The 23,575-nt window shown below is 54.5% G+C and overlaps 9 protein-coding genes across 9 annotated transcripts; 6 read left to right on the top strand and 3 right to left on the bottom strand.

Moving 5' to 3' along the window:
* Positions 1-271: 271 nt before the first annotated feature.
* On the top strand, positions 272-1,428 carry Rdh14 (Retinol dehydrogenase 14; the record flags this gene model as incomplete). The annotated part of the gene is made up of 4 exons (XM_037319219.1): positions 272-811; positions 872-1,046; positions 1,106-1,219; positions 1,283-1,428. 4 exons carry the CDS (start codon positions 272-274, stop codon positions 1,426-1,428), a joined length of 975 nt encoding a protein of 324 aa, XP_037182318.1.
* Positions 1,429-1,577: 149 nt separating this feature from the next.
* CGCA056_v003964 (uncharacterized protein) lies at positions 1,578-2,659 on the bottom strand (the record flags this gene model as incomplete). The annotated part of the gene is made up of 5 exons (XM_037319220.1): positions 1,578-1,655; positions 1,706-1,869; positions 1,933-2,032; positions 2,090-2,220; positions 2,272-2,659. 5 exons carry the CDS (start codon positions 2,657-2,659, stop codon positions 1,578-1,580), a joined length of 861 nt encoding a protein of 286 aa, XP_037182321.1.
* A 2,767-nt stretch (positions 2,660-5,426) lies between these two features.
* CGCA056_v003965 (uncharacterized protein) lies at positions 5,427-5,690 on the top strand (the record flags this gene model as incomplete). The annotated part of the gene is made up of 1 exon (XM_037319221.1): positions 5,427-5,690. One exon carries the CDS (start codon positions 5,427-5,429, stop codon positions 5,688-5,690), a length of 264 nt encoding a protein of 87 aa, XP_037182320.1.
* Positions 5,691-12,020: 6,330 nt separating this feature from the next.
* Positions 12,021-13,473, top strand: CGCA056_v003966 (uncharacterized protein; the record flags this gene model as incomplete). Its single annotated transcript, XM_037319222.1, has 2 exons — positions 12,021-12,105; positions 12,353-13,473. 2 exons carry the CDS (start codon positions 12,021-12,023, stop codon positions 13,471-13,473), a joined length of 1,206 nt encoding a protein of 401 aa, XP_037182323.1.
* Positions 13,474-14,240: 767 nt separating this feature from the next.
* tmp1 (Thymidylate kinase) lies at positions 14,241-15,161 on the top strand (the record flags this gene model as incomplete). Its single annotated transcript, XM_037319223.1, has 3 exons — positions 14,241-14,457; positions 14,519-14,627; positions 14,687-15,161. The coding sequence occupies 3 exons, from the start codon at positions 14,241-14,243 to the stop codon at positions 15,159-15,161; spliced, it is 801 nt and encodes a 266-aa protein (XP_037182322.1).
* Positions 15,162-15,816: 655 nt separating this feature from the next.
* Positions 15,817-16,834, top strand: CGCA056_v003968 (Uncharacterized protein; the record flags this gene model as incomplete). Its single annotated transcript, XM_037319224.1, has 4 exons — positions 15,817-15,861; positions 15,912-15,929; positions 15,983-16,186; positions 16,238-16,834. The coding sequence occupies 4 exons, from the start codon at positions 15,817-15,819 to the stop codon at positions 16,832-16,834; spliced, it is 864 nt and encodes a 287-aa protein (XP_037182315.1).
* Positions 16,835-17,109: 275 nt separating this feature from the next.
* On the bottom strand, positions 17,110-17,817 carry MP1-1 (Cell wall mannoprotein 1; the record flags this gene model as incomplete). Its single annotated transcript, XM_037319225.1, has 1 exon — positions 17,110-17,817. The coding sequence occupies one exon, from the start codon at positions 17,815-17,817 to the stop codon at positions 17,110-17,112; it is 708 nt and encodes a 235-aa protein (XP_037182314.1).
* A 2,916-nt stretch (positions 17,818-20,733) lies between these two features.
* taf11 (Transcription initiation factor TFIID subunit 11) lies at positions 20,734-21,798 on the bottom strand (the record flags this gene model as incomplete). Its single annotated transcript, XM_037319226.1, has 2 exons — positions 20,734-21,114; positions 21,196-21,798. The coding sequence occupies 2 exons, from the start codon at positions 21,796-21,798 to the stop codon at positions 20,734-20,736; spliced, it is 984 nt and encodes a 327-aa protein (XP_037181395.1).
* Positions 21,799-22,487: 689 nt separating this feature from the next.
* On the top strand, positions 22,488-23,565 carry gch-1 (GTP cyclohydrolase 1; the record flags this gene model as incomplete). The annotated part of the gene is made up of 3 exons (XM_037319227.1): positions 22,488-22,833; positions 22,896-23,200; positions 23,260-23,565. 3 exons carry the CDS (start codon positions 22,488-22,490, stop codon positions 23,563-23,565), a joined length of 957 nt encoding a protein of 318 aa, XP_037181396.1.
* Positions 23,566-23,575: the final 10 nt, after the last annotated feature.

The raw sequence follows: 23,575 nt of genomic DNA on the forward strand, positions 1-23,575 counted from the left end.
TGACAGCATGGCTTACACATTGGCTCGGATTGTCGATTTCTTGTAGATGGTGTTGTTGTAAGCCACTTGATGACGATGAGGCGTATCATCATCATCTTTGTTCATGTTTAAGGATCCTACATTGCAGCCCAAAATTACGATATGCCACTACAAAGGATATAAAACTTGCATCCACCTCAGATAGATCCATTGGTTGCATCACAACAAGCTGGACCTCACATAGCACACTCCCAAATTCCGAATAACCAACGACGTAATACTACCACACAACATGGCCCCTCAACTCAGCAAGGATACCAACGGCAGCGATCTCGTCACCGCATACGCAGACCATATCAAGGGCAAAACGATTCTCGTGACAGGTGTTTCGCCTGGAGGACTAGGCGCCACCTTTGCAGAAACAGTCGCCGCCGCCTCACCGGCGACACTGATCCTCGCCGGCCGCAACACCGCCAAAGTCCAGCAAACCGCCGACGCCATCACCGCAGCAAGCCCTTCTGTCCACATCAAGACTCTAGAACTCGACCTCGGGTCTTTCAAGAATGTCCGCAACGCAGCCGAGACAGTCAATGAATGGGAAGATGTTCCGCACATTGATGTGCTGGTGAACAATGCGGGCATCATGGCCGTGCCGTTCTCGTTGACAGAGGATGGGTTTGAGAGCCAGTTTGGCACGAACCACCTGGGCCCGTTCCTGTTTACGAATTTGATCATGGGAAAGGTGCTGGCTGCTGCGGAGCCGAGAGTTGTGACGGTCAGCAGTGATGGGCACCGGCTGGGTCATATCCGATGGTCGGATTACAACTTCAACGTATGTTCAACGCTGCTTGCTGGACATGTTATTCCGGGATTGGACTGACTTGACCATCAGAATGGCAAGCACTACAATCAGTGGCACGCTTATGGACAGTCCAAGACGGCCAACTGCCTCATGGCTATATCGCTTGCCGAAAAGTTGGGTAGCAAGGGCCTCTTGAGCTTTAGTCTCCACCCCGGTGTCATTTTCACCAACCTGGGGACTCATCTAGAGAATTTTGATTCATTGAGTGCGTTTAACCGACTCCCGCGGCTTTCACAAATTGGTGTAGCTGACTAGTCGCTGCAGGAGAACAAGATGTCAACGTTGGAAGCAAGCTCATGTGGGCCGAGTTCAAACCCAAGACGCCGGATCAAGGAGTCGCGACGCACATCTACACGGCTTTCAGCCCCGACCTCAAAGGTGAGAAAGATACCAGGACGGAGTCCTGTCTGAATAAGTACCGTAGCTGACGAAGGCATGTAGGGTTGAACGGCAAGTACTTTAATGACTGCCGCCTCGCCGACCAGTACAACGAGGAGGTGCATCCTTGGGCGACGGACAAGATCGATGCAGACAGGCTGTGGACGTTAAGTGAGAAGCTGATTGGCGAAGAATTCAAGTATGAGTAGTTCACGCACATGAAAATCAGCTGCCGAAGGAAGCCACAAGAATCACTGAAGATGGGTACCGGCCGACGTCAGTTCTAACCATCACCTATATAAGCCACATTATAATTGAATTTGTTTTTGGTTATTTATGAATACTTTGTTCTACATTCTCATGGGGTTTGAGGAATAATGTCGCTTGGCTTCGGGGGAGTAGTGTAGTCCCCTGGGAGTTCATCCACCGGAGGTGCCTTCACAACGTCAGTCTAGTTCTTGTCAATAACGAGAAATCGTTGCTTACCTGAAGCTTCTCAGACCAATCTCTAATAGCCTCGTAGTTTTTGCACTTGTGCTTCGTGTGAAAGTCGGGGAATGGGGCAGGCGGGTTGTTCGCCCAGACCTGGCCGAGGACGCCGGTGTCGAAGTTGCACATGAGAACCTGGCGGACGGCATCAAGACAATGTGCTGCCACAGATTAGTAAATCATCTATCAATGTGAATCCTGCAGGGAACTCGAAAACCACTCACAGACATGTAGCTTGACAATGCTGTCGTCGTTCGCAAATGCATGGGTTCCCATCCCCTTGTAGTAGTCATAATTGTAGTAAAGCGCTTTTCGTACCAAGTTCTGCATCAACGATTAGTCTTCGATCCTCATCAGGTTCTATTTTGGGGAGCAGCTTACCAGACAATGGAGGTGGTGCATTCCTTCCACGTTGACGAAGAAACCTGCGCCGTACTTCTCGGATCTCTGAACGAACGACATGTCCATGCCGCTCTTTAGACCGTCCTCGATCGAAATCACACCGGCACGGTCTACTCTTGTCAGTGTCCCGGTACCTATGAAAGAAAAGAATAAAGACTTACAGTCTACTCCCAAAGCTTCCCACGCGGCGTCAACCTCCGGTGAGCCTTCTTTCCGGTAGACATCCTCCTGCAGAAACGACCCATTAAATTCTTTCCATTCATACTTGACATCCACATCCTTCAGAAGAGGCGACCACTGTGTAGTATGCTCGGCACAGGCGCCATCGAGATTCGCCTTCCCTGAAGCGAAATGTGCACCGATACGCGCCGAGATGAAGTTGGTCACGATGAGGATGGCTGCTGCTGTAGCGTACATCCAAATCTTTTTCTTTCCGTCCCTGTGTTCCCAGAATCTGGGATTCGATTCGAGGGACTCGAGGTCCTCCTCGGCCTCGTCCACTCGCTCGGCGAGCGGTCTCGTGTAGGATTCGGACTCCTTTGACTGCATCATCGTCGATGAAGGGACTCGATGTTGCGATATCGAGATGTTCGAAGATCACCAGAGGTTAAATCAAGGATGAAAAAGAAAAGATTTCCGCGACATGGCCTGATGTTTTCTTCGGGCTTCACAAACGAGGGAGGGGCGGGTAAGAGAAACGCAGAGAGAAGCGCGATCGAGGAAAGGGAGAGGGCACCACAACGACCAAAATTGTCTGACCTCTGGAATGCCCACCTGCCGAGTCTCGGGGCACGAGAAGGGCTCTCTATGGAGTAGTCAGAAATGGTACCACATACTACGAGGCGTTGCAAATCATCGCCCCGATTCCCACGCGCAAGTCCGCATTCAGCTGGAATGCCCAACGACCGAAATTCACCGTTGCCCACCCACAGCTGCTGCCACCACCATCAGAACACGAAGCTCGCGGCAGGAATGTCGCCCGGTGGTGGTGTTGTCTGCAGCTGATTGAGGCAGCGCATGCGGCTGATGGGCGGGAAAGGTGTTGAGAAAATCCCATGTGTCCGCCAAGACAACACTGGCAGCGCGGCACAACCGGTGCTTGTCTGTGGTTTCTGGCTCCGTGAAGGATTGCAGAAGTGGCAGATCATCCTGCTAACGGGGAAAAGTGACAAGCTTGGCCAGGTTGACGGCTGCGGGCACCAATCGCAAAGGTTCCGGTGTGTCTCCCAACACGAAGGGAGGGCGCCATGTAAGCTTGCGTGATATCGAGATTGACTGTCTGGGGTTGCGAGATCTCGTATCTGTGTGATGCTGATCGATTGAAACATCTCGGCCGGGAACTTTTGCTCCTCGTGTTGAAGATTGAATGTGTTGCAGTCGCTGGTGGTCGTGGCCGTTTGGACTCATGTCTCTCCTCCCTTGTTATGACGCTGATGAAGCTTATGGGAGACTGGTATCCATCGCAGGTTCATCCCGACTCGTGGCTGACATCTAGAACACAGAATCCCATCTTACTCAAGCCCGTAATACTCTACTCATCCTAGCAACCAAAGAGGAACTGCCACAGAAGCATCTGAAGGACTCAGCCTCCAAGCCACTTTGACAAGTGCTGCATGCCCAGGATCCCCAAAGTACAGCAGGCTGGTGCCGGCATATCAGCATTCGCATCCTTCATGTGTAGCTTCTGTTGCGACGAACCCGCTAAGATGACGCCAAATGCCAACTTAGGTATTCGGAGTTTACTAGGATTAGGCATAGCCAGAGGCGCCCGAAATAACCTCTGTAAAAAGACTCTACCGCCTCCGTCTCTTTCTCGGTGCTGCCGCTTCCAAGCGACCTCCAATCCGGGCAACCCGGAAATCTCACGCCCAAGATGAGCACGAGGCACCCTCGCCAAGATGTTTCGACTGATAGACGGCTGACTGACACTGACTTCGGATCTCTGGCGGAAGAAGACTTGAAGAAAATTGCCGATCACCAGGAGGTGCTTCGATGGTAACGGTGTTGAATACAGAGACATGCCGAGCTGTTGCTGTTTCTCACGGCAGACATCCCTGCTGTCAAACATGCAGCTGTCCCAGCTTGCCAGCTCTGCCAGGTTCAAGCTCGAGCGATCTTTCCGCTGCAAAAAAAAAGCACAAGTTGCAGGGGTCTTTGGGCTTGGGATGGACGCTAACTCTAACGCCATGTTCCCGCAGCCAATTCCGCGTTAGTAGGGCTGATCCCCCATCCCGGGATTGGCCCGGAGAAGCTCCCGTTTGAGTAACCTCCCCTCCTCAAGGTCATATTTCTTTTACACGAGTTGAGACTACTCCATGATTAGCATCCATGCTTGATCAAGTCCCACGACAGTTGCCATGTGTACACGCACGTTAAAGGCTCAGCCCGGTAGCCACAGGGACGGTACCATCTGTCCTACCTTGGGCAACACCGGGTGTCAGTCACCGGTACCTCGTGGCTTCGCGCAAACCGAATTTCGCGGCCAAATCTGCTTCTCCAAAGTAGCCTGTGGCCGGGCAGCAAGACACTCGATATAGCATCCCGTCTCAAGATTTGACACCTTCATCTTGATCCCACGTCCGTGGAGGGAGGATTCGTACCGAGACTGCTTCGCCCTGGCTGACGTCTCCCGTTGCATGTAACCTTTCGGGCCTTTCACATCTGCAGCTCTGACACCATCGTGTCGAAAGAACACGATGTCGATCCCCTGGTCACTTCAACGTCTCTTTCGAGCGGCGTGTCGGCGTTGAATGACACCTCGTCTACATGGCTGGATTATTCCCAGACACCGTGAAGCTCTCCATGCCCTTCCGGGATGCGTTCGGCCCAATTTGTGACGCCATGTGAAGCCCAGTCAGCCGCTCATGTTCATCGTCTTGCATGTCTCTATTCGTCAAACACCGCATTCAGCAAGTCTCTCTCTATACCCCTCGTCTGCCGAGATACGCTTCTCGTGGCATCCCTTGTCGCCGTTCTGCTTTAGCTTGGAGACCCTGGAACGGTGGAATATTTGCCAGGTTGGACGTTGGCCTCTCAGCGGAATTCCTTCCCATCGTTGAATCCATTGCTGATTCCATGTGTGCTCTCCGTTCAAGCTTACTTGCAAGAAACTTACTGGGCCAACAACATACCCTCCGAGCCTGCTCTGTCTTTTCAGATTTTCCATAAATAGCCCTCTGTCCGCCCTCCAATTAACATTACTCTCAGCATCAGCATCAGCATCACCATCCTCCATCTTCATCAAAGAATCAGTCGTCAAGGTCACCCAGACAAGCTCAATCTACTCTATCCAACTTCCTTTCTCCAAATCATCAAAATGAAGGTCACTGCCATCCTCATGCTCACTGCCGCCTCGGCCGTCCTCGCCGCACCGGCGCCCGCGCCGGCGGATCCTACTCCCGTCCCTGCTGCCGTTGATGCCTACGCCGACTACGGAAAGTACACATACGAGAAGTACGCAAGCTACGGCGACTACGGCAACGCGCCTCCTCCCCCTCCCCAGCCTACCAACTATGGGAGCTACGCCGGCTACGGCACCTACAAGCGCGCCTTGGACTGGATCAAGTCCAAGTTGGAATAAGCTCCGAGACTACCGGATGGAAGACTTCCGGCCTCTTGAGCTTGCCAACGTCGTTGACGCGAGCTCGAGCAAGAAGTTGAATTGCGATGGAATTTTTACTTTGACGACTATCCTTAACATACCCCAGCCATACCGTTGGAACTATCAAGACTTGGGCTTTGGGAGTAGATGATATAATCATAATATGGCTTGCATCTGGCGAGTTTGAATACAACTTTGGAGATAAAAGTCATGTTCCACATGAATGCTATAAGCGTGAAGACTTTTATAATTCCCGCGCGTCATCGTGTATACACGTAGATTTGTTCCTATGAAGAAAAGATTTGAATTTCCATAGCCGACGTAATCTTAGTGGAAGCTTTTTGCAGCGTGGCATTGATTCAACACGACAAGAAGTGCGTGTTAGGCCTGTGCAAAGGCGCAAGGTAGATAATACACGGTCAGAATCTGATTGATATCGCCTGGACTTCCTGTTGGGTGGTCTAGATATCATCGACAAATAAGGTACCCTCGACACCCATTACTATAGATGGCTTTGTGTTGCGTTACCCCCTTTTCCCATCCTCTCTTTCTCTTTCTCTGTTTCTTTTGAGGCCGAGTCTATCGCACATCTCTCTCAAGTCTTCTCGGAGTCAAAACAGCAAAGAAACGCATACCTGCCAGACGGGATTCGGAGAGCCAAAGCCTTTGTCATGGCTCTCGAAACGTATCAGCGGAGCCGGCCTTCTTCCATCTCTTTATCCCCAACTTGCTGATTTTTCAATGGCCTCCCGTGGGAGAGCTCCACTGCCGATGGAGTGATCATTGTCTGGACCACGACGTTTAATCGTCGTTAACATGTCCATCAAAAAGAACTCCTCAGGTGATGTCGTATTGCAGCAGGCTTGGCCACGGTAAGTGAGATTAAGCGTGTGTCATATTTTTAGAAAGCTCTTTTCAAGTGCCACGTTCAGCGGTTGCTTGCTTCACACTGAAACGGAGGCAGTATCTAGATGAGGTTAGTTGGCATTCGATACTAGTACTCCTATCCATACGGATACTTCGCGGGGCTGAAAGGAGAAAGAGAACCAAAGGCAGACCGACAGCGAGCAGCCATGATGATGTAGAGCAATATATCAACATTCAGATGTCAATTCTCATATAAATTACCTCGTTCTCAAAGAGGAAGAGACCTGGAAACAGACTTCGTCGACTTTGATGTCGTCTGCCTTTGCTTAACGGAGCGACTGTTTGAAGTTCTGCACGGGTTTGGTCGCCACTTCCAAGTCTTCAAAGCTGATGATTTTGTCATTCTACTCCAGAAGACCACTTTAGAACCCATAAGCTGTTTATCAAACGTTGGGATGGATATCATTTTTGATTCACAGAGGGATCAGCCGAGTCGAACTCGTTTGTAAAAGACGATTTCCTTCACTTCGAATCGTGCAAAAGAAAGCCCCCTTACAAAGTATGAGTCTTTAGTAGATTAATGACGAAACAAAAACAATGTGATTTCAAGCTTATTCTTCTCGGGGTGCAGACGGTGGGTGTGTCAATGAGTCTTGGAACCTGAACATCTATGAGGCGCTCGCACATGGAATAGAACGAATACTCATGGATTCATCACTTGGTTTACAACATCCCGAATATCTCAGTTAATCCCGGATTGAGTAAGTTATGTTATTGGTATATTTCAATCTCTCTTGCATCTCTTCTACATCGGTCCCAGTTCAATGCGTCCAGACATACAAACAACATACCGAGCAAACGCACATGGCCGGTCTGTATGGAACGACGTGAAGAAACAACAAGCCAAGTCATGCAGCCAAAATGAGAATCAGGGCCATCAACTTCACGGTTTCAAAAGAGATGAGAGAACCTCGTCATCTGAAGGGCCAAGCTGACACCATCAAAGGCTTGCAAGCCGTGCTTTATGATCATATGACCACCAGCTCGCCCGCCTCTGCTCGTCTTAATCTCATTTCGTTTGACGTTTAAACTGGGGTCAAGCAAGCAGCCTCAAGCCCTCCAAAGCACAGGTCCATCCGTACGGCATTGAATCCAATGCAGCGGCAAAACCCAAAGACAAGCTAGCCACGTGTCACTCTCAATGGACGCACTCACAGACGTGACATTCATCGCTCCCTCAAACAATGCGTTCAATCGCAATGTCCCTAGCCGAAAGGCACCAAACCGGTTTGCCGTAGCTTCGTCCGCTGCCGGTCGGTCTGCAAGGGAGCATCGAAGCCCGCGTGGGAACCTGCATCCGACGAAATTTATTTGGCCCCGCTTGAGCTGCAAGCACTTCCGCTCATGTCTCACACGTTGCCACTCTATGAGAAAATTGGCGAGGCTGGTAGAAATCCCTGCTGGTTTCGCCTGAAAGAGGGAAAAATTGAGTATTTCCCCAACCTCCTCAATTTTTGCCTATTGATAACATTTATCGGCCGAGATGTCGTCTGAAACGCCCGGCGTCCATGCACGCTGCGGCGTGCCCGCTAGCACCGGGTGGCTCCACACCCTTCTCCGATGGCTCGGCGGGGGACATTGATCATCGGTTTCGGCGGGCAGTAGTGAAGACGATGGAAGGAAGTGAAAAAGAAAGGGATTGTCTATTATTGGGTACGTATTACATGAGCCAACCTCCTGGATTGTTTGCCAGCGGTAGAAGGAGCCGGTTAGCATGAGCCAGATGTCTCAACCAGGATCAGGAGAGTGCGCCAACCTTTGCTTCCTATGCCGATGACGACGGGATCGAAGATTGATTTCTTACACCAGGACAAAGAATTGCATGTGTGGAGGAGGTGAATGCTCGAGGGCCATTGTTATGCAGCCCTTAGTTATAAGAGTGAAGGCTTCAGTGAGACAGAGCCTCTATCCGCGCGGATATCCAACGGATGATGTATGGTTGGTTTCCTCTTACCGTTGGCCGGCGCGGGCGCCCGAAAAGATCTCAGCAAACGATGAACACAGTTTGCTTTTGGTGGGCCGTTATTCGGTCCTTGCAGATGGAACGCTGGCTTGCAGCAGTCGAAACACGCAACTCAGCCGTTCGAAGACCGTCTCGCCAGGTGAAGCGTCGAAGACCAGCCTCCAGGCTAGACTGGGCTGTGTAAGTCGTACTGAGCTACTGCATCACGTAGATGATTTGCATCATGATGAAGGAGAAGCGTCAGAGCCTCACATGAGAATCCTGTCTTGTGGTCTGCGTCAGGGCGGGCTGCCCTTATGCAGAAGAGATTGTGTGTCCGTGATATGTGTGAGATGATGGGTTTGGCGACGTGGCGCGAGTCGCCGTCCATGACTATGCATGCATGAACTGTGTTAGCGAGGGTAACAGTCGACTGGCTGCATGCCCAATGGGACGATCAGGGCAATTCAGGTGTGTTGGAGTCTGAAATGAGATTGGTAGTGCATTCTGCATCCGAGCCGTTGGCTTTACTGGAATGACCTGCGCTGGTGGTATCTGTTTCGCATCAGGATATGTGCGGCACGACTGGCAGCGCTGGCTGGACCCAAGTTGATGGGCCTTGCATACCAGGTAGATAAAGATTCGGTCTGGGCTGAGTGATATCATAAGCCAGGCAAGACAGTCTGGCGGCTCAAAATATCTGCAGTAGTACAATAAGACCAAAGTACCCAGGCATTGTGGCATTGATGCTCAATAGTCATATCCCACCACATTCATGGTTGGCGTGTGGCGATTGTGGCCGCGGCAAACGGCCAACAATAAGCGGATGGGGGCAAGGGGCGAATGGCAACGCTCGTAGACGGCCGTGACCTACAAGATGATCCGGCGAAAGCGAGAGATGGACCAAGGCTGGCGTCATCTCGAGGAGACAGAGAGCCAATGATGGGGTTACGCATGACGGGAGGTGAGCAGTAATGGTTGAGATTCTCAACTTTGTGGACGGCGCGGAGGCCCGCGATCCAACAGACCCGGACCGCGGGAGGCGAGAGGCCATGGACCGGCTGGCCATCCGTGGTGGGAGGCCGTGATGAGAGACCTGGCGTGCCGTGGTTGTGGTATCACTGAGAGGCAATCAAGTAGGACGAAGTGCTATTATCAAGCGATGGACCGGGGCATCCAATGGGGAAGGCAAAGCAGGGCATGTCAAGTCAAATCAAGTCACTTGGCCTTGAATGCCTCGAGCGGGGAAGTGGAGGGCGAAGTACAGATACGAGGAGGGATTCAAGGGCAGCTCATCTCCCCTGCATCTTGACGGGCCGGGCTGTCTTGGACGGACAAGTGAGGGCGGCTAAGCCAACAGGCGGAGTCCAGCTGGCGTGGTGCTGAGGTGTGGCCATTGGATGAATGGAATGAGGGGCGAGTTAGACGTCCTGATGAGGTTGGAGAGACCAGAGCGAGCGGTGACCGTCATGATTCTCAATGGTTGTGGTTTGGAGGGAATTCCCTGGATGTTCGGCATGGGAATCTCTCTTGATGCGTAAGTAGGAAGTGGAAAGACGCATCCATGGATGATTGCTGCCAGTCAGAGGTATGGGTAGCGTGGAGCTTGGACCGTTGCATAAAGTTGAGGCGTGGTACGTATGTTCGCAGATTGGCATCTGTACGAAGGCAGACGGGAGTAAGGTACAGCATGTACGGATACAGATCCAGGATGGGCGGCAGTGGTTGCAGATGTGGGCGAATGTCATTTCGCGTCAGGTCGCGATTGTCGATGGAGACGTGGACGGACGGATGCGAGGGGGGAAGGTGGACTTTATCAACGCGTATCCCGACGTCTTTCCGTCTTTCCGTCTTTTGTCGAGTGTCGAATGTCGGCTCTGCCTCCTCCCTTGGCTAAAGATTAAAGAGACCGGGAAGGGAGCTGAGGGGGAAGAGCGCTGAATGATCTGCGCTTGCCCGAAAAGGGAACACGATGTGATTTTTGGCGACACGATTCGACGGCCGTGTCGCAGGTGCCCACTTAAACCACGACGCGTTTGATTGGGCGTCTGACGGCTGCACCACGACGCTGCAGTAGCACCGCCCTCGCGCCTGCCAATGAGAAGCGGCAAGTGCCCGTCGCATGAAGTTCGTTTTGCAGCGGTTCCACTTGACTTGGAAGGAAGGAACGAACAGTGACACTCGAGTTGGAAGGAACCTGCCTCTGTCTCTCTCCTCCTCTCTGAATGTCTCTCACCTGCGTCCTCTCCTGGCACTCGTCACGAAAGTCACACGTTTTCACCACGTCCTCCCAATGAAGCCAGTCCATCTTTCTAGGTTAGGTCGCCGTCTGAGGCCTGAGCAAGCCCTGCCAGTGATTGTCCCCTCCCTTGCTTCCCTACGAATGCCTACCGCGCCTACCCACCTTAGCTGGCCCCCCTGGTCTGGTCCACGTCTCCACCGAAAGCCGCCGATGGTGTTTTGGCGTGTCCGTCTTTTTTAGAGCAAGGTACCCGTCATCCCGTCTCTTAAACGGCCACCGCGTTTGTACTCTTCTCCTCCCGCTGACAAGGCGACTACTCAGACACGCTTGCTTCCCACACCTCACATCTCACACCACACACACCACACGCACCACAAACGCACACCGTCGTCTTTCTTTCGTCGTTGCCCTCGGCGGTACAGAGAGTAGACAGTACCTTAGCTTCCTTCTCCAAGCACGTACACCCAAGGCCTCGCATTGATCGACCAACACCGCCTGTTACCCATCCAAGACGATCCCCCTCAATCACTGGCCGACTCAGACCCGACCCGACCCGACCTGACCTTACCTTACCTTACACGCCCGCCCATCGATTCCCTGGCCCCGTGCGCGCGCGAAAAGAGAACGACATCCCGCCAAAGAGAGAGAGACAGAGAGACGCTGATCCCTGCTCCCTACCGATTCTCGCGGCCTCTCACACTCTTTTCTCCCTCTTTACCCCCCCCTTCCCACCCCTCGCCAGCTCCTCCTCAGACTCCGTTTCTGCCACTCTTCCGCTCTCTCATCCACTTCCTGCAAGAAGCTCCAAAACACACCTCGATTCCTCTGCGTGGACGAGAACAACAAATAAACAAATACGCTCCTTACCCCATCACGCCCACCGCCGCCTTCCAATCCCATAGTCTCAACCAACGTCTGTCTGGCACCGAATTGCTTCACTGGGGAGAGACTGGTGTATCGACGGGACACCGCTTCAACCTCCCAGTCCCCGCCTTACACCCCCGTGGTCTCCGTTCCCCACGAATCGAGTCTCGTCCGTCGATCAGAAGAGGAGTCTGTACTGTACTGTACCGTAGTCGGGCGTCGACTCAATCTTGCCGACGCACAACAACACCACCGCACAAGACCGCACCGCTGCGCACTTGCGCTCACATCCACTCGTCGCGCCCAAAGGACAACACCGCTGACGATCCACACGATGGCTACCATCTCCCGCCAACCCTTCGCGCCCCTCGATGGAGCAAGACTGCAGAACCTGACGAGCATCAAAAATAGACAGAATGGTATGTTTGATCACATCACGACCAAACACATCATTCCCCTTCCTCTCCATCCACCAGTGTCATGTCATCCCATGTCCTGCAAATGCAAACCCAATTCTTGTCGCCCCATGTGGCCTTGTGAGATGATCCGTCATACCACCTGAAAGGATGCGCCCAACTTGCCAGCTTAAGCAACAACCCCCAAAAACACACCAAATCAAAAAATTTCGCTCAGATAAAGGAACCCCAACTAACGCTGCGTTTTTAGCCATTTCTCCTGCTTCCGGCGCCAAGCGCAAGGCCTCCGACGTAGAAACTGACGACTTCGAAAATGTCGATCCATCCGTGTTTTCTAAGCGATCCAAGGGCCTCGACAGCTTCTTCCCCTCCAAAGACTCCCTCAAGCCGTCTTCCTTTATCCTGAAAAAGGCCGCGCCTCTGGCCGAAAGCCCCGCGTTGACCAGCTCGAAGCCGACTCTCCCCCGCCCTCGCAGTCTGCTGCAGCCCAAGTCGCCCGCTGCCAGAATCAACGCCGGCATTGTCAAGTCGTCCCCGCTCTCCGCGCCCGCCGGCCGCTCGCCGACCCGTGGCAAGCGCTCTGGCCTCCTCTCCAGCCGCCGCCGGACTGCCGGCCCCTACACCCGTGTAGACCCGCCCATGTTCAACCTGTCGTCTACGTCCTCTGGTGCTGCTCCTTTCAGTCTTGATGCCGCCCTCAAGGGCACCATCCCTAGCTATGCCGCCCGTTCGTCTGTCGCCTCGTCTTCGCGCAGCGCGCCCAAAGAGCTGCTTGAGCCCGAGATGAAGTCTTCATGGTTCTTTGACATTCACGAGGACACTCCCGAGCAGGAGATGACCAACATGCTTCAGCACGGTACCTGCGTCCTCGACATTAGCTCCGATGAGGAGAGCGAGCGCAAGCTCAGCCGGGATCGCGCCGAAGGCCGTGATAAGGAGAATGTGCCGCCATCAGATGATGTCAGCCAAACCTCGGCCAGACGCTCCGCCCGCCGCGCAAGCGAGGACGAAATGATCTTTGAAAAGGAGAGGACAGCACTGGGCGAGATGGACGCCAGCGAGTTCTACGCTCTCGGCTGCGACGAGTCATCGGTCATTATCATCCCAGCTGATGAGGACGAAGAGGAGGAGCCTGCTGCTTCCGCCCCAGTTCCCGAGGTGCACGACTGCCCGCCTGAAGTCCAGGCCGAGTCGGACGAGCCCGTCGTTGACTCCAGAGATGTCGATGACCTAATGGGCAAGTCTGCCGAGCCAGCAGCCAATGCAGCTGTTCTTGAGCCTATAGAAGGCACCGGGGAGAGTTTTGAGCTCTGGGAGAGCGGGAGCGCAAAAGACGACGCGGAAGTAGTTGCTGCTACTTCGGAGTGCTGATGTTTCCTCGCGGTTCGAATTGGGTCGATTGGCTTTCCTCTGCTTCGCTTCCAACTATTCACCATCCTTTTAATTACGGGACCATGATTCATGCGGCGTTGGTTAGGTTATTGTTTTTCAAGGGTACTCGGATGGGACTGGACGGCCGACAAGCGATAGGGACCCGGGACACTTTTGGTGTAGGATTTACGGGTGTACAAAGGTGGAATCGGAGTACTGTCGTCTTTTCGCTGTTTGAATTATTGATATCCCCATCAATAGTGCGCGTTAGCGTTTGAACTGTCTTGCAGCTATGTCGGTGATGTCTAGGAGTAATTGCACCGCAACGTGACGAAGCGCAGGCGTGATGCGATTCAGTATATAAGACACCCCTGGGTATGCGACCAGAATCCAAAGATTGCGATGCTCCGGCGCATCGCAAGGTCCTTCCAAACCGCACGCCCAAAGACGTCGGCCGTCGCGCTCCACGTGACGCGACTTGCGCGGCCCGATGGCTTCAACGCGCTGAGGCGGCAGGTAACCCGGGCGGGGCCTCCACTGCTCTTGCCGCCGATCCAACACCACTAGCATTGACAGCTACAGTGGGTTGGCGCTGTGGCACCGTCTGAAGGTACCGCACCACTCAACGACAGCTGCGAACTTCACAACGTCAAAATCCACAGCATTAAGGTGGTCCGTTTGCAACGTCCAATATCCCTCACAGTTCAGGACTAGAAAACAGAAAACCCAATCACCTGTCGACCGTCTTGTCTTAACCCGCCGGACCAATGGCTTCCATCAACGACCTGGCCACGGCGGCCATAGCCTCGTCCACCGCAACGGGAGCTCCTGCGGAGGACGGCGGAGCCCCTCCCGCCGGCGTCACCCGTGGCGCCTTCATTGTGTTCGAGGGTCTCGACCGCAGCGGTAAGACGACACAAGTAAAGCTTCTCGAGCAGAGATTGGTCGAGCTGGGAAGGAAGACGAAGGCCATGCGCTTCCCTGGTGAGTCTTGGCTGTCTGGGCCCTTTGGGCTGGGGCTGGGCTGATGGGATTGAGGCAACAGACAGGGCATCCCCTACCGGGAACATGATTGATCAGTATCTCAGGAGCAATTTGGAGATGGAGGACCACGTTATTCACTTGCTATTCAGCGCTAACCGGTGGGAGGCTGTGTAAGTCTCGTACCCGTCGTCAACCTTGTACAGGAGGATTTCTTGCTGATATCAACCAGAGAAAACATCAAATCTCTTCTCGCATCAGGAACGACAGTCCTTTGCGATAGATACTACCTCTCGGGCATCGTCTACAGCGCCGCCAAGCAGAACCCCTCGCTCAACCTGCACTGGGCTCGCGCGCCGGAGCTGGGCCTGCCAAGGCCCGATCTTACCCTCTTCCTGGACCTCGATGAGTCGGTTGCCAAGGAGCGTGGGGGATGGGGAGGCGAGGTGTACGAGAAGGCCGAGTTCCAGCGCCGGGTGCGCGAGCTGTTCTGGGGTCTGCATCGTGGTCGGATTGGGCCTGATGGCACGTTGGGAGAGGAGGACCGCGAGGATGCCGATTTCCGCCAGGAGAAGGAGGATCTGGTTGTCGTCGATGCCGGTGCTAGTGTCGAGGAGGTCGCGGAGGAAATCTGGACAAAGGTCGGCCCTAGGCTTGAAGCGACTGAGAAGGGTGAGTTTGGCGATACCCCGAGAACGGTGTCGTAATGAGGTGAGGGTGCGAGAAAGTCTCTGGTGATGATCCAAGAGTGCGATCAAGTATTCAATATCACGGAGAGGATGAATATCATAAAGCAGAACAGGGCAATGCGCCTCTAATACAGGGCACTTCGGCAAGACCACTCCGCCATGCACTACACGGGTGGGAACACTTTCCGCCTGGGAAGCACGATGGTCTTGGCTGAGAACGCCGCAGAGGCATCTCCGCGAGGTAGAAATACTTGAAGGCAAGATGAGAGATAACACATCACTGGTCCTCAACAACGGAGGATGCGTGGTTGGGGCACTTGGTGAGAGCACCGAAACGATGATGCCCCACTGAAAGCCCTACTTAGCACGGCTCGCTCGATAGTTTTCCAACAAATCACCAAGCGGGGCTCAGCCCCGTCACTCCCCTTGGTGTAGTTGGTTTATCACGTTCGACTGTAATGGTTCCATTGTCATCGAAAGGTCTCTAGTTCGATTCTGGAAGGGGAGAACCAGCCTTTTTGACTTTTGTCGAGCTTTCCTTGCCGATGCCGGCTATCTCCTTTTTTTTTGCTTCAGCAGACTCATGAGAGAAGCTGGACTGCCTTATTACTCGTCCATCTGCACTACTCATGAGGAAGCTCCTCAATTAGAAAAGTCACCAAACGCATTTGCAATGGATGTCCCAGCTGCCGCTAACGCCCTGGGCACACTGGGTGCAGTAAGAATCTCACAACCACCAAAACATGAAGCCAAACTCACACATCGCAGGTCTGCTGGTCAATCCAGGTCCGTTGCATCTCTCATCTTCACCCGCCATCGCCCGTCTAACTAGTCACCAGCTCATCCCGCAAATCATCATCAACTACCGTCGCCACAATGCGACCGGCCTGCAACCCTCCATGATGATGCTCTGGGCCTGGGCCGGTGTGCCGTTGGGTGTCTACAACATTGTCGAGGACTTCAACATCGCCCTTCGCATCCAGCCCCAGATTCTGACGTTCCTAAGTCTGGCAACCTGGATCCAGTGCTACTACTACGAACGGGTAGGCATTCCAAATCCCGCGCTCTTCGTCTCGGACAGCTGACATGTAAAGAACTGGTCCGTCCTCCGCTCCCTCGCCGTCGTGACTCCCATCGCGGCAGTCATGGCCGGGATCCAGGCAGCTCTCGTCTTCGCTCTGCGCATCCCCAAATCCCGCGGCACCGAGTGGCCGATGATCGTCATGGCCGTGCTCTCCGCAGCCCTCCTCGCCGCCGGCGTGCTGCGGCATTATTGGGACATCTACGTCCACCGCACAGTCCGCGGCATCTCGTTCATCTTTGTCGCGATCGACGCCGCTGGAGACGTCTTCTCACTTGCGTCAATCTTCTTCCAGCCTTCCGTTGACACACTCGGTGTCATTATCTACGCTACCGAGTTCGTACTTTGGTGCGGCGTGTTCGCCTGCGGTGGATACTACAACTTCTTGCCGTGGTTCCGGAAGAAGATGCTTGCGAAGGAGGTTGCCGGACGTGCCAGTCCCGCGGAAGTGAACTCAAACCGTGCAGACGACGTTTCGGCAGGCAATGGAGTTGCATTGCACGACATGCCCTCTTCAACATCAGTCTTTCGCACCGCTTCTGGCGAGGAGCCTGGCCTTCGCTCTAGGGCTGTCGCGTCTCGCCGCAGTCAAACTGACATCACAGACTGAGAATCGGCTCTTTTGAGGAGTCAAGATGAATTCAGTCCAACGAAGCAAGCTCCGCATTGTCTACCTGAACTCGTATGATACAGCGCATCGCCATTCTTCCAGCATGCCGACACACATAAAGAAAGTCCGCCATAGACAAATCTGAAAGTTTCTTATCCAAGTACCACCTTGTGCCTCGTTCCTGGAAGAAGAAGAAAAGATAATGAAATGAAACTCCTCCCAAACGCTTTCCTCCGTTCTGCTTATTGTCACGATCTAAACCTCCGCGTACGCGCTTACAGCAACAGGGTAGCGAATGCCGCCGCAGCGATGGCACCGATGCTGATGGAAACAGCGCTGGCGCCAGCCTTGGCAGGAGAGGATGTCTTGGGGCCGTTCATTGTGCCGTTGCTGGGCATGCCACCACCCATGCCGTTGGCGTTGTTGCACTTGCCAGGGGAGAAGTTGTCCTTGGAGTCGCTCAGAGACTTGGCGAAAGAACCGGCCAGCTGGCTGGCGACGGACTGAACGCTCTGCGGCACTTTTTTGACGACGGCATCGATGAGCTTCTGCGCGCTGGTGCCGGTCTGGTCAATCTGTGTGACGATGACATTGCACAGGTTGGCCTTCTCGAACTCGGGCTTCTTGTCATTGAGGCCCTTGATAAGGGCGTTGCCGTCGGACTGCAGGCCCGAGACGAACTGCTGGAGGTTGAGGGCCTCGTTGAGGGTGATCTCGCTGGTGGCGTCGACCTGCGTTGTGCCCTGCTGGAGGGTGCTGACGAGGCTGCCGGCCGCCGTGGCCAGGCCGTTGATGTCGCCGTTGAAGCCCTGGACGGCCGTGTTGAGGGACTTGAGCTGGTTGTCGACCTGCTGGATGACACCGGAGATGGTGGCCAGGTCGCGCTCGACTACGGAGGGGACGTCGCGCTGCACCCTTGTGGGCACCTCGGCGAAGGCGCCGGCAGCCAGGGTAAGGAGGGTGATCTCGGTGGTAAACTTCATCGTGACTTTTTTTTTCTTTTCTTTTTTTTTTGACGGTTGATGTTCCTTCGAAAAGGTGTAGCGTAGGATCAGGTGTGTGGGTTTAGAGAGGGGGTATAAGTCCGAAGGTATCTCTTTGTTCCGTATTTGACCAGCAATCGTGGGGGATCAAAGAGAAATCGACGGAAAGGAAAGAGGGCTCTCAAAGGCTTATACGTATGGCACAGACTGGATCCGGGACCCAAGATTCGAAGACAAGAGAGACACCCACGCCCAGAACAGACAGAAGGGGGGGGGGGGGGGGGGGGGAACAACCTTCATCGCACAGACGGTAACATTATCTGGAATCTCAGCTCATCACTTTCCCAAAAGCGTAATCCGTCTCACATGTAGCCCACGGTTCACCCTCGTAGCCCAACACCACCACATATGGTTTTGGAGGAGCAGAGGAGGGGGAAAACTGCTTCGACGGCGCTTCTTCGAACCGGGGCAGGCCTCCCGTCCGCAATCGCATTGACTTGCTGTCTTCGTTACCTGACGTCAATGCATGGATCAGTTAGGGAGCCCAGCCCCGGCTGGCCTTCCAGGCGGGAACGCGAGAAGGAGAGTGAGTGCCTGTTGAGCCACTCGCATCGCACGAATCGTGAGACTTCTACGGCAGTATCAATGGATCAGTCTTCCTCGGGCGATCGTCGACCTGGGTGCCTCAACCCTGCTCAAGGTAAGGTGCTTATTCCACACAAGCTCGACGGGTAGTCCACTGACGGTGCTTCCTCCCTCCCCCGCTCTCATCCACACTACGATCCGCCGAAAAAAGAAGTCAAGATGATTAAGCGTTCGCTTCACTTTTGATGATTCTGAAGCTGGCAACTCTGCTCATCCTGAAGAATGACTCCTGGCTGCTGCGGCTCAAGTTCTTCCCATCTTGCCGGCCAAGCCTCTGTGTATCGCCTGAACAACCACCACTCACACACACGGCGACCAGCACAACCACCGACGGAGTTATTTTAAAACATCAAACGGAACTGTCCCCGAAGCAAGTTGGGGGTTGACTGTTCTAAGGCAGCGGCAAGGTACGCTCCAACCCCATCGCCCCGCCCTCCAGCATGATACGAAGTGCCTCGCCGAAGTGAAACGTGAAACGTGCGGACAGATCCCTGCTCAACTCTCCCCGAGCCCAGGAGATCTGGCGATCCCCCACAGCCCCACGGCTGTATTCCACGGCTCTGCTGTGGATTTTCTCGCTCCAGAGTTCTGCTATTGGAGATTCGAGAGCTCATTTCAGGTTGATTGCTGGCTCGTCTTGTCAGGCCGACCCAAGTCGGCTCGACAAATCCAACGAAAATCACGGCAGGTTGAGCTCGAGAATCAGACCACGACCTGGCGCGAGCTCCTCCCGACCCTTTCGTCTTGGCCGTGTCTCTTCAATGTACGAAGGGTCTTGGCCCAGGGGTCCTACCAAACGGGGTAGAGGGATTCGACGATCCCCGGGCATAGCAGACGTGGGATATGGCATGTTCTTAAACTCATGAGCTTTCAGTTGGTTGAAACTCGATGCAGAGTCCGGGCCTTGCGACATTTCCATGTCTTGCAGTCTCTGTGCGGCCACCGACGATGGCTTCGTTGGCCGGTGGTGAAGGCCTTCGAGCATGCATGGCCACCTGTCAACGAGATGCCGGTGAAGGAGCTTGCCTGACACGAATTGCAGGCCGACTTCCCGCAACTCAAAGGGCGGCGGTCTGAGTCAACCCCAAGAAACATGGCGCGTGAAGCCGAGGAACCACTCCCACGAACTCTTGCCGAATCCAACCAGTGTTTGGTGTGCCGTATGGTATGGACCGGTCTTTTAGCACGCCAACCCCGTGGCTGCCAGTGGGTGTGATGGGAGACCTGAACCATCGACCGTGGGGGTGGTGGCTGAGAGAGTGAGAGTTTGACGAGGATTGAATCGTAGCCGACTGTACCAACGTCTCAGAGTCGGCTGAGTTGCTGCTGTTGCCTCTGAAGCTCTGGAGCAAGATTCTTGCTGCGAGTATCAGAGTCCAGGTGAAACGGAAAAAGGTACAGCTTAGACCGCGGCGGAGACGCGGGCAGCCAATGTATCGCCAGAGAGTCTCGAGGGGAGGGCAAGCTTCCGACCTTCGGCCGACTCTGCCGCGCAGAAACGCCAGACGAAACTGATTGGCCCGGTACGACCGCACCGTCGCACGGCGCGTCAAAGTGTAGGTGCCACATCGCTTGTCAGTTTCCAAACATGCTACTGCACGGAATGCAGAGACTCGGCCTCGGCTCCGCGTGCCCTTCGCATCGGGAAGGCCAAAAAGGGAACCCCATAGTATCTTTCTCACCAATGGCGACAGGACCTCCGGCTTCTGTCCGTTATTGGTTTCTTACATGCCCGTCAACTTCCCAGTCTCGGTCTCGCCACTTGTGTTTTTGGATGAAGAATCATGGGACGGCAAATTGCTATGTCTCCATGCTGCAACAGCCATTGGCAGCTGATTTCGAATTGCATGAGACAATCAACTCCAGACGAACCCTTCAGCTGATTCTCCTGCCTGGACGTGCCCTGGACAAACATCTTGAGAGCGAGAGGCGACAAAGACGTAGTATCCTCACTTATTCCCGCAGTGGCTATTATTTCTCTGCCGCCCGGGCCGCGGCAGAGCGGCGGTTTGCGCGGACTGCGCTGGGACGTTGATACCGCGGAAGAGACTCTCAGATATACGGTAAGGCTTCTATCCGTAAGAACTGAGAACGCGGGGTGCTGAGCAGTGTTCTGATAGGCACGTCAAAAGTTGACGTGCGTGTCATCCATAATAATGCTAACTCATAGGTTAGATGGGTATCATGCAAAATCCTCCAAGCCCTTCTTCCTCTAAGTCATCCCCTGTACTGTCCCCTTTTTTTGACCAACGCAAACGAGACCCTCGCTCATCACTTGAAGATTCGTCTGCCGCCAGTACGCACGGGGAATCTTTCAACACCACTGGATTGTTGTTCGTGCCACAGACCCTGGATACCAACCCAGCCGCCGTCGCCTGACATTTTGTACCGCCGCCATGCCTCACGGAGATGATCCGGCCGCAAAGGACCTCGCCTGTCTTCCTTGGCGGCCTGACTGGCCTCGCCATTCTCGTCTTTTGAGACGGGCGGTGGTGTCGGCAACTCCGACTGCTTCTCGCCAGTTGCCTTGATCCACTCTCCTTGCACGTCTCGAGCTCTTTCGATGAGCTCGCCTATGAAAAGTTTTGAGACTGACTTGACGGCGAGTGCGACGTTGGGCGGAACGGATTGCGATACGGTTGCGTTGACGACCTGGGCAGTGTAAGTTATGGTATAGCGTGTACGGCGGATGACAGGCCGTCAAAAGCAGCGGCAACATGGGAGCAAACTTACTCTCTTGACCACGGACTCCGTAAGCTTCGCGGCGCGCCAGAGTTCGTAGCGGTCGTATTGTGCTGGGTCGAATGACTCGACCAACATGGCACGAAGTCTGATCTCTTCCTGCTTTTGCTCTTGCGTTCTGGCTGTAGTGTCCACCAAGGCCATGCGCATATCGTTGTCGTCGTCATCGTCGTTACCGCCATCCTCTTGTCCCTCAGCTCCTGCGCCTGTGCCACTGACCGTCGTCGGTGCGCGACCGCCAACTAGCGAGGGTGTCTGCTCTCTGGTTTCCACGTTCGTCTGGTTCTTGGGCTTCCGGCCGCGCTTCTTCTTAGGAGGCGCGCTAACCTGGCTGCCACTGACCACGCCTATGGTATCAGCTGACGGTGATCGCGGGAAGGGAGATCCAGCTCCATCGGGAGGGAAGGAAGTTTGACGGAGAGGATGGGCGGAGGCTGCGGAGGTGACTGAGAGGGTCGAGGCCTTGCGGCGCTTGAGAGAGGGCTGCGATCCGCCTTCGGAGGCGCGCTTCTTGTTCGTTGTCGGGAGCGGTGCCGATGTGGGATATGGGGGAGACAGAGCGGTCGGCGAGTTTGCGTACGGAGGAGAAGCCATCGTGGCGGCTATCGAAGTCGGTCGAGATTGGTCTGGGCCGTCCTGTAGAAGCTACGCATGCGCAGTCGAGAGTGAATGTCGGACGTTGCTAGAGAGTTTTTGTCGTGGATCTATATCGAGAAGAAGCTTCCAGTTGTTCCTCAGAAGCTTGGGGGTGTTGTTGGAAGGCGGAAGTCGGGATCGTTGGGCCGAACTGGAAGTGAAGCGTGACTGAGGAAGGAAGCTACCTACCCAAAAGCCAGGCGCAGGGAAGGTACAAGCTGACTAAGGTGACGGCAGATCACATGACCACATTGCTTGGGCAGGTACGAATACAGAGGTACTTCTAGCTCAAGGTGCACTGGTCCAATGAGCCAGTCAACCTTGGCGGGTAAGCCACATGGCTGGCGAGTGCAGTGTGACTAAGCCGAAAGTTCCACTGGACTGGACCCTGACGCCAGAAAAGCTGGGGTGCAAAGGTGCTGCACCTCAAGAAGGAACTTTTGGTGCTACGTCGCGATAAGATAACGCTGCACGCCGCCCATAACCGAATTTTCTTCTCCGATTTAGCTCCAGGCGAATGACTCTCAGCGGGTCGCTTCCCGAGTGTCTTGGTCCTGGTTTCTTGCGCCGGAGCTCCATCATCCTCCTCCCACTTACACCTCTCGATTCTCTCCACATCGCCAATCCGCGCTCCTAATACCTCAAAAATGACACAATCCGAGGGTGCCGAGCTCAAGAAGGGCAAGAAGACCAAGCACAACCACCACAACGGCCTCAGCGGATCCAGCGACGGAAGCGATGCCGAGACCGCGAGCCAGGCCAGCAGCAGCAAGCGGGGCAAGAAAGACAAGTCGAAGCGCAAGCGCGAGGGCGACGACGCCGAGCTCAACGGCAACTCCAAGAAACATCGTCGTCCCAGCTTGAGCCGTCCGGCTCGCGATCCCCGGGATACCACATCCTCCTCCTCTAAGAAGGTTAAGAAGCCCAAGAACGAGGGCGCCGTGACGAGGTCACCCAGCCCCGTTATTGACTTTGATGGCCTGAGTCGCCCGAGTAAGATCACACCATTGCCCCGCCCCGCGCCAGCCATTGACTAACTCTTTTGCCCTCCCAAGGCATTGGAACTCGTGAGCGACTTGAGGAGAGCCCGGAGCAGGCCGCCGCGAGACTTGAGAAGCTCAAGGGCGCCGTCCGCACCATCCTCGAATGCGTCGGCGAAGACCCCGACCGGCCCGGTATCCTCGACACCCCGAGACGCTACGCCGAGGCCATGCTCTTCTTCACCAAGGGCTACCAGCAAAACGTTCGCGATATTGTCAACAACGCCATTTTCCAGGAGGGCCATAATGAGATGGTCATTGTCAAGGACATTGAGATCTTCAGCCAATGCGAGCACCATCTCGTTCCCTTCACTGGCAAGGTGTGTAGAACCGCGTCGCATGGCTGACTGAACGTAAAAGCTGACTGGGAACACCACAGATGCACATTGCCTACATCCCCAAGAACCAAGTCATTGGCCTGTCCAAGATCCCGCGCATTGCCGAGATGTTTGCCAGACGTCTCCAGATTCAGGAGCGCTTGACCAAGGAGGTGGCCAACGCTATCATGGAGATCCTGAAGCCTCAAGGCGTTGCTGTTGTCATGGAGTCCAGCCACCTGTGCATGGTCATGCGCGGAGTGCAGAAGACGACCACCAGCACGATTACCAGCTGCGTGCTCGGCGCATTCGAAAAGAAGGAGAAGACCAGGAACGAGTTCCTCAGCCTGGTGGGTCTGAAGACATAGAGGCGCATTC

Source organism: Colletotrichum aenigma (assembly GCF_013390185.1).
Source record: "Colletotrichum aenigma strain Cg56 chromosome Unknown KSG_Cg56_contig03, whole genome shotgun sequence".
NCBI lineage: Eukaryota > Fungi > Ascomycota > Sordariomycetes > Glomerellales > Glomerellaceae > Colletotrichum > Colletotrichum aenigma.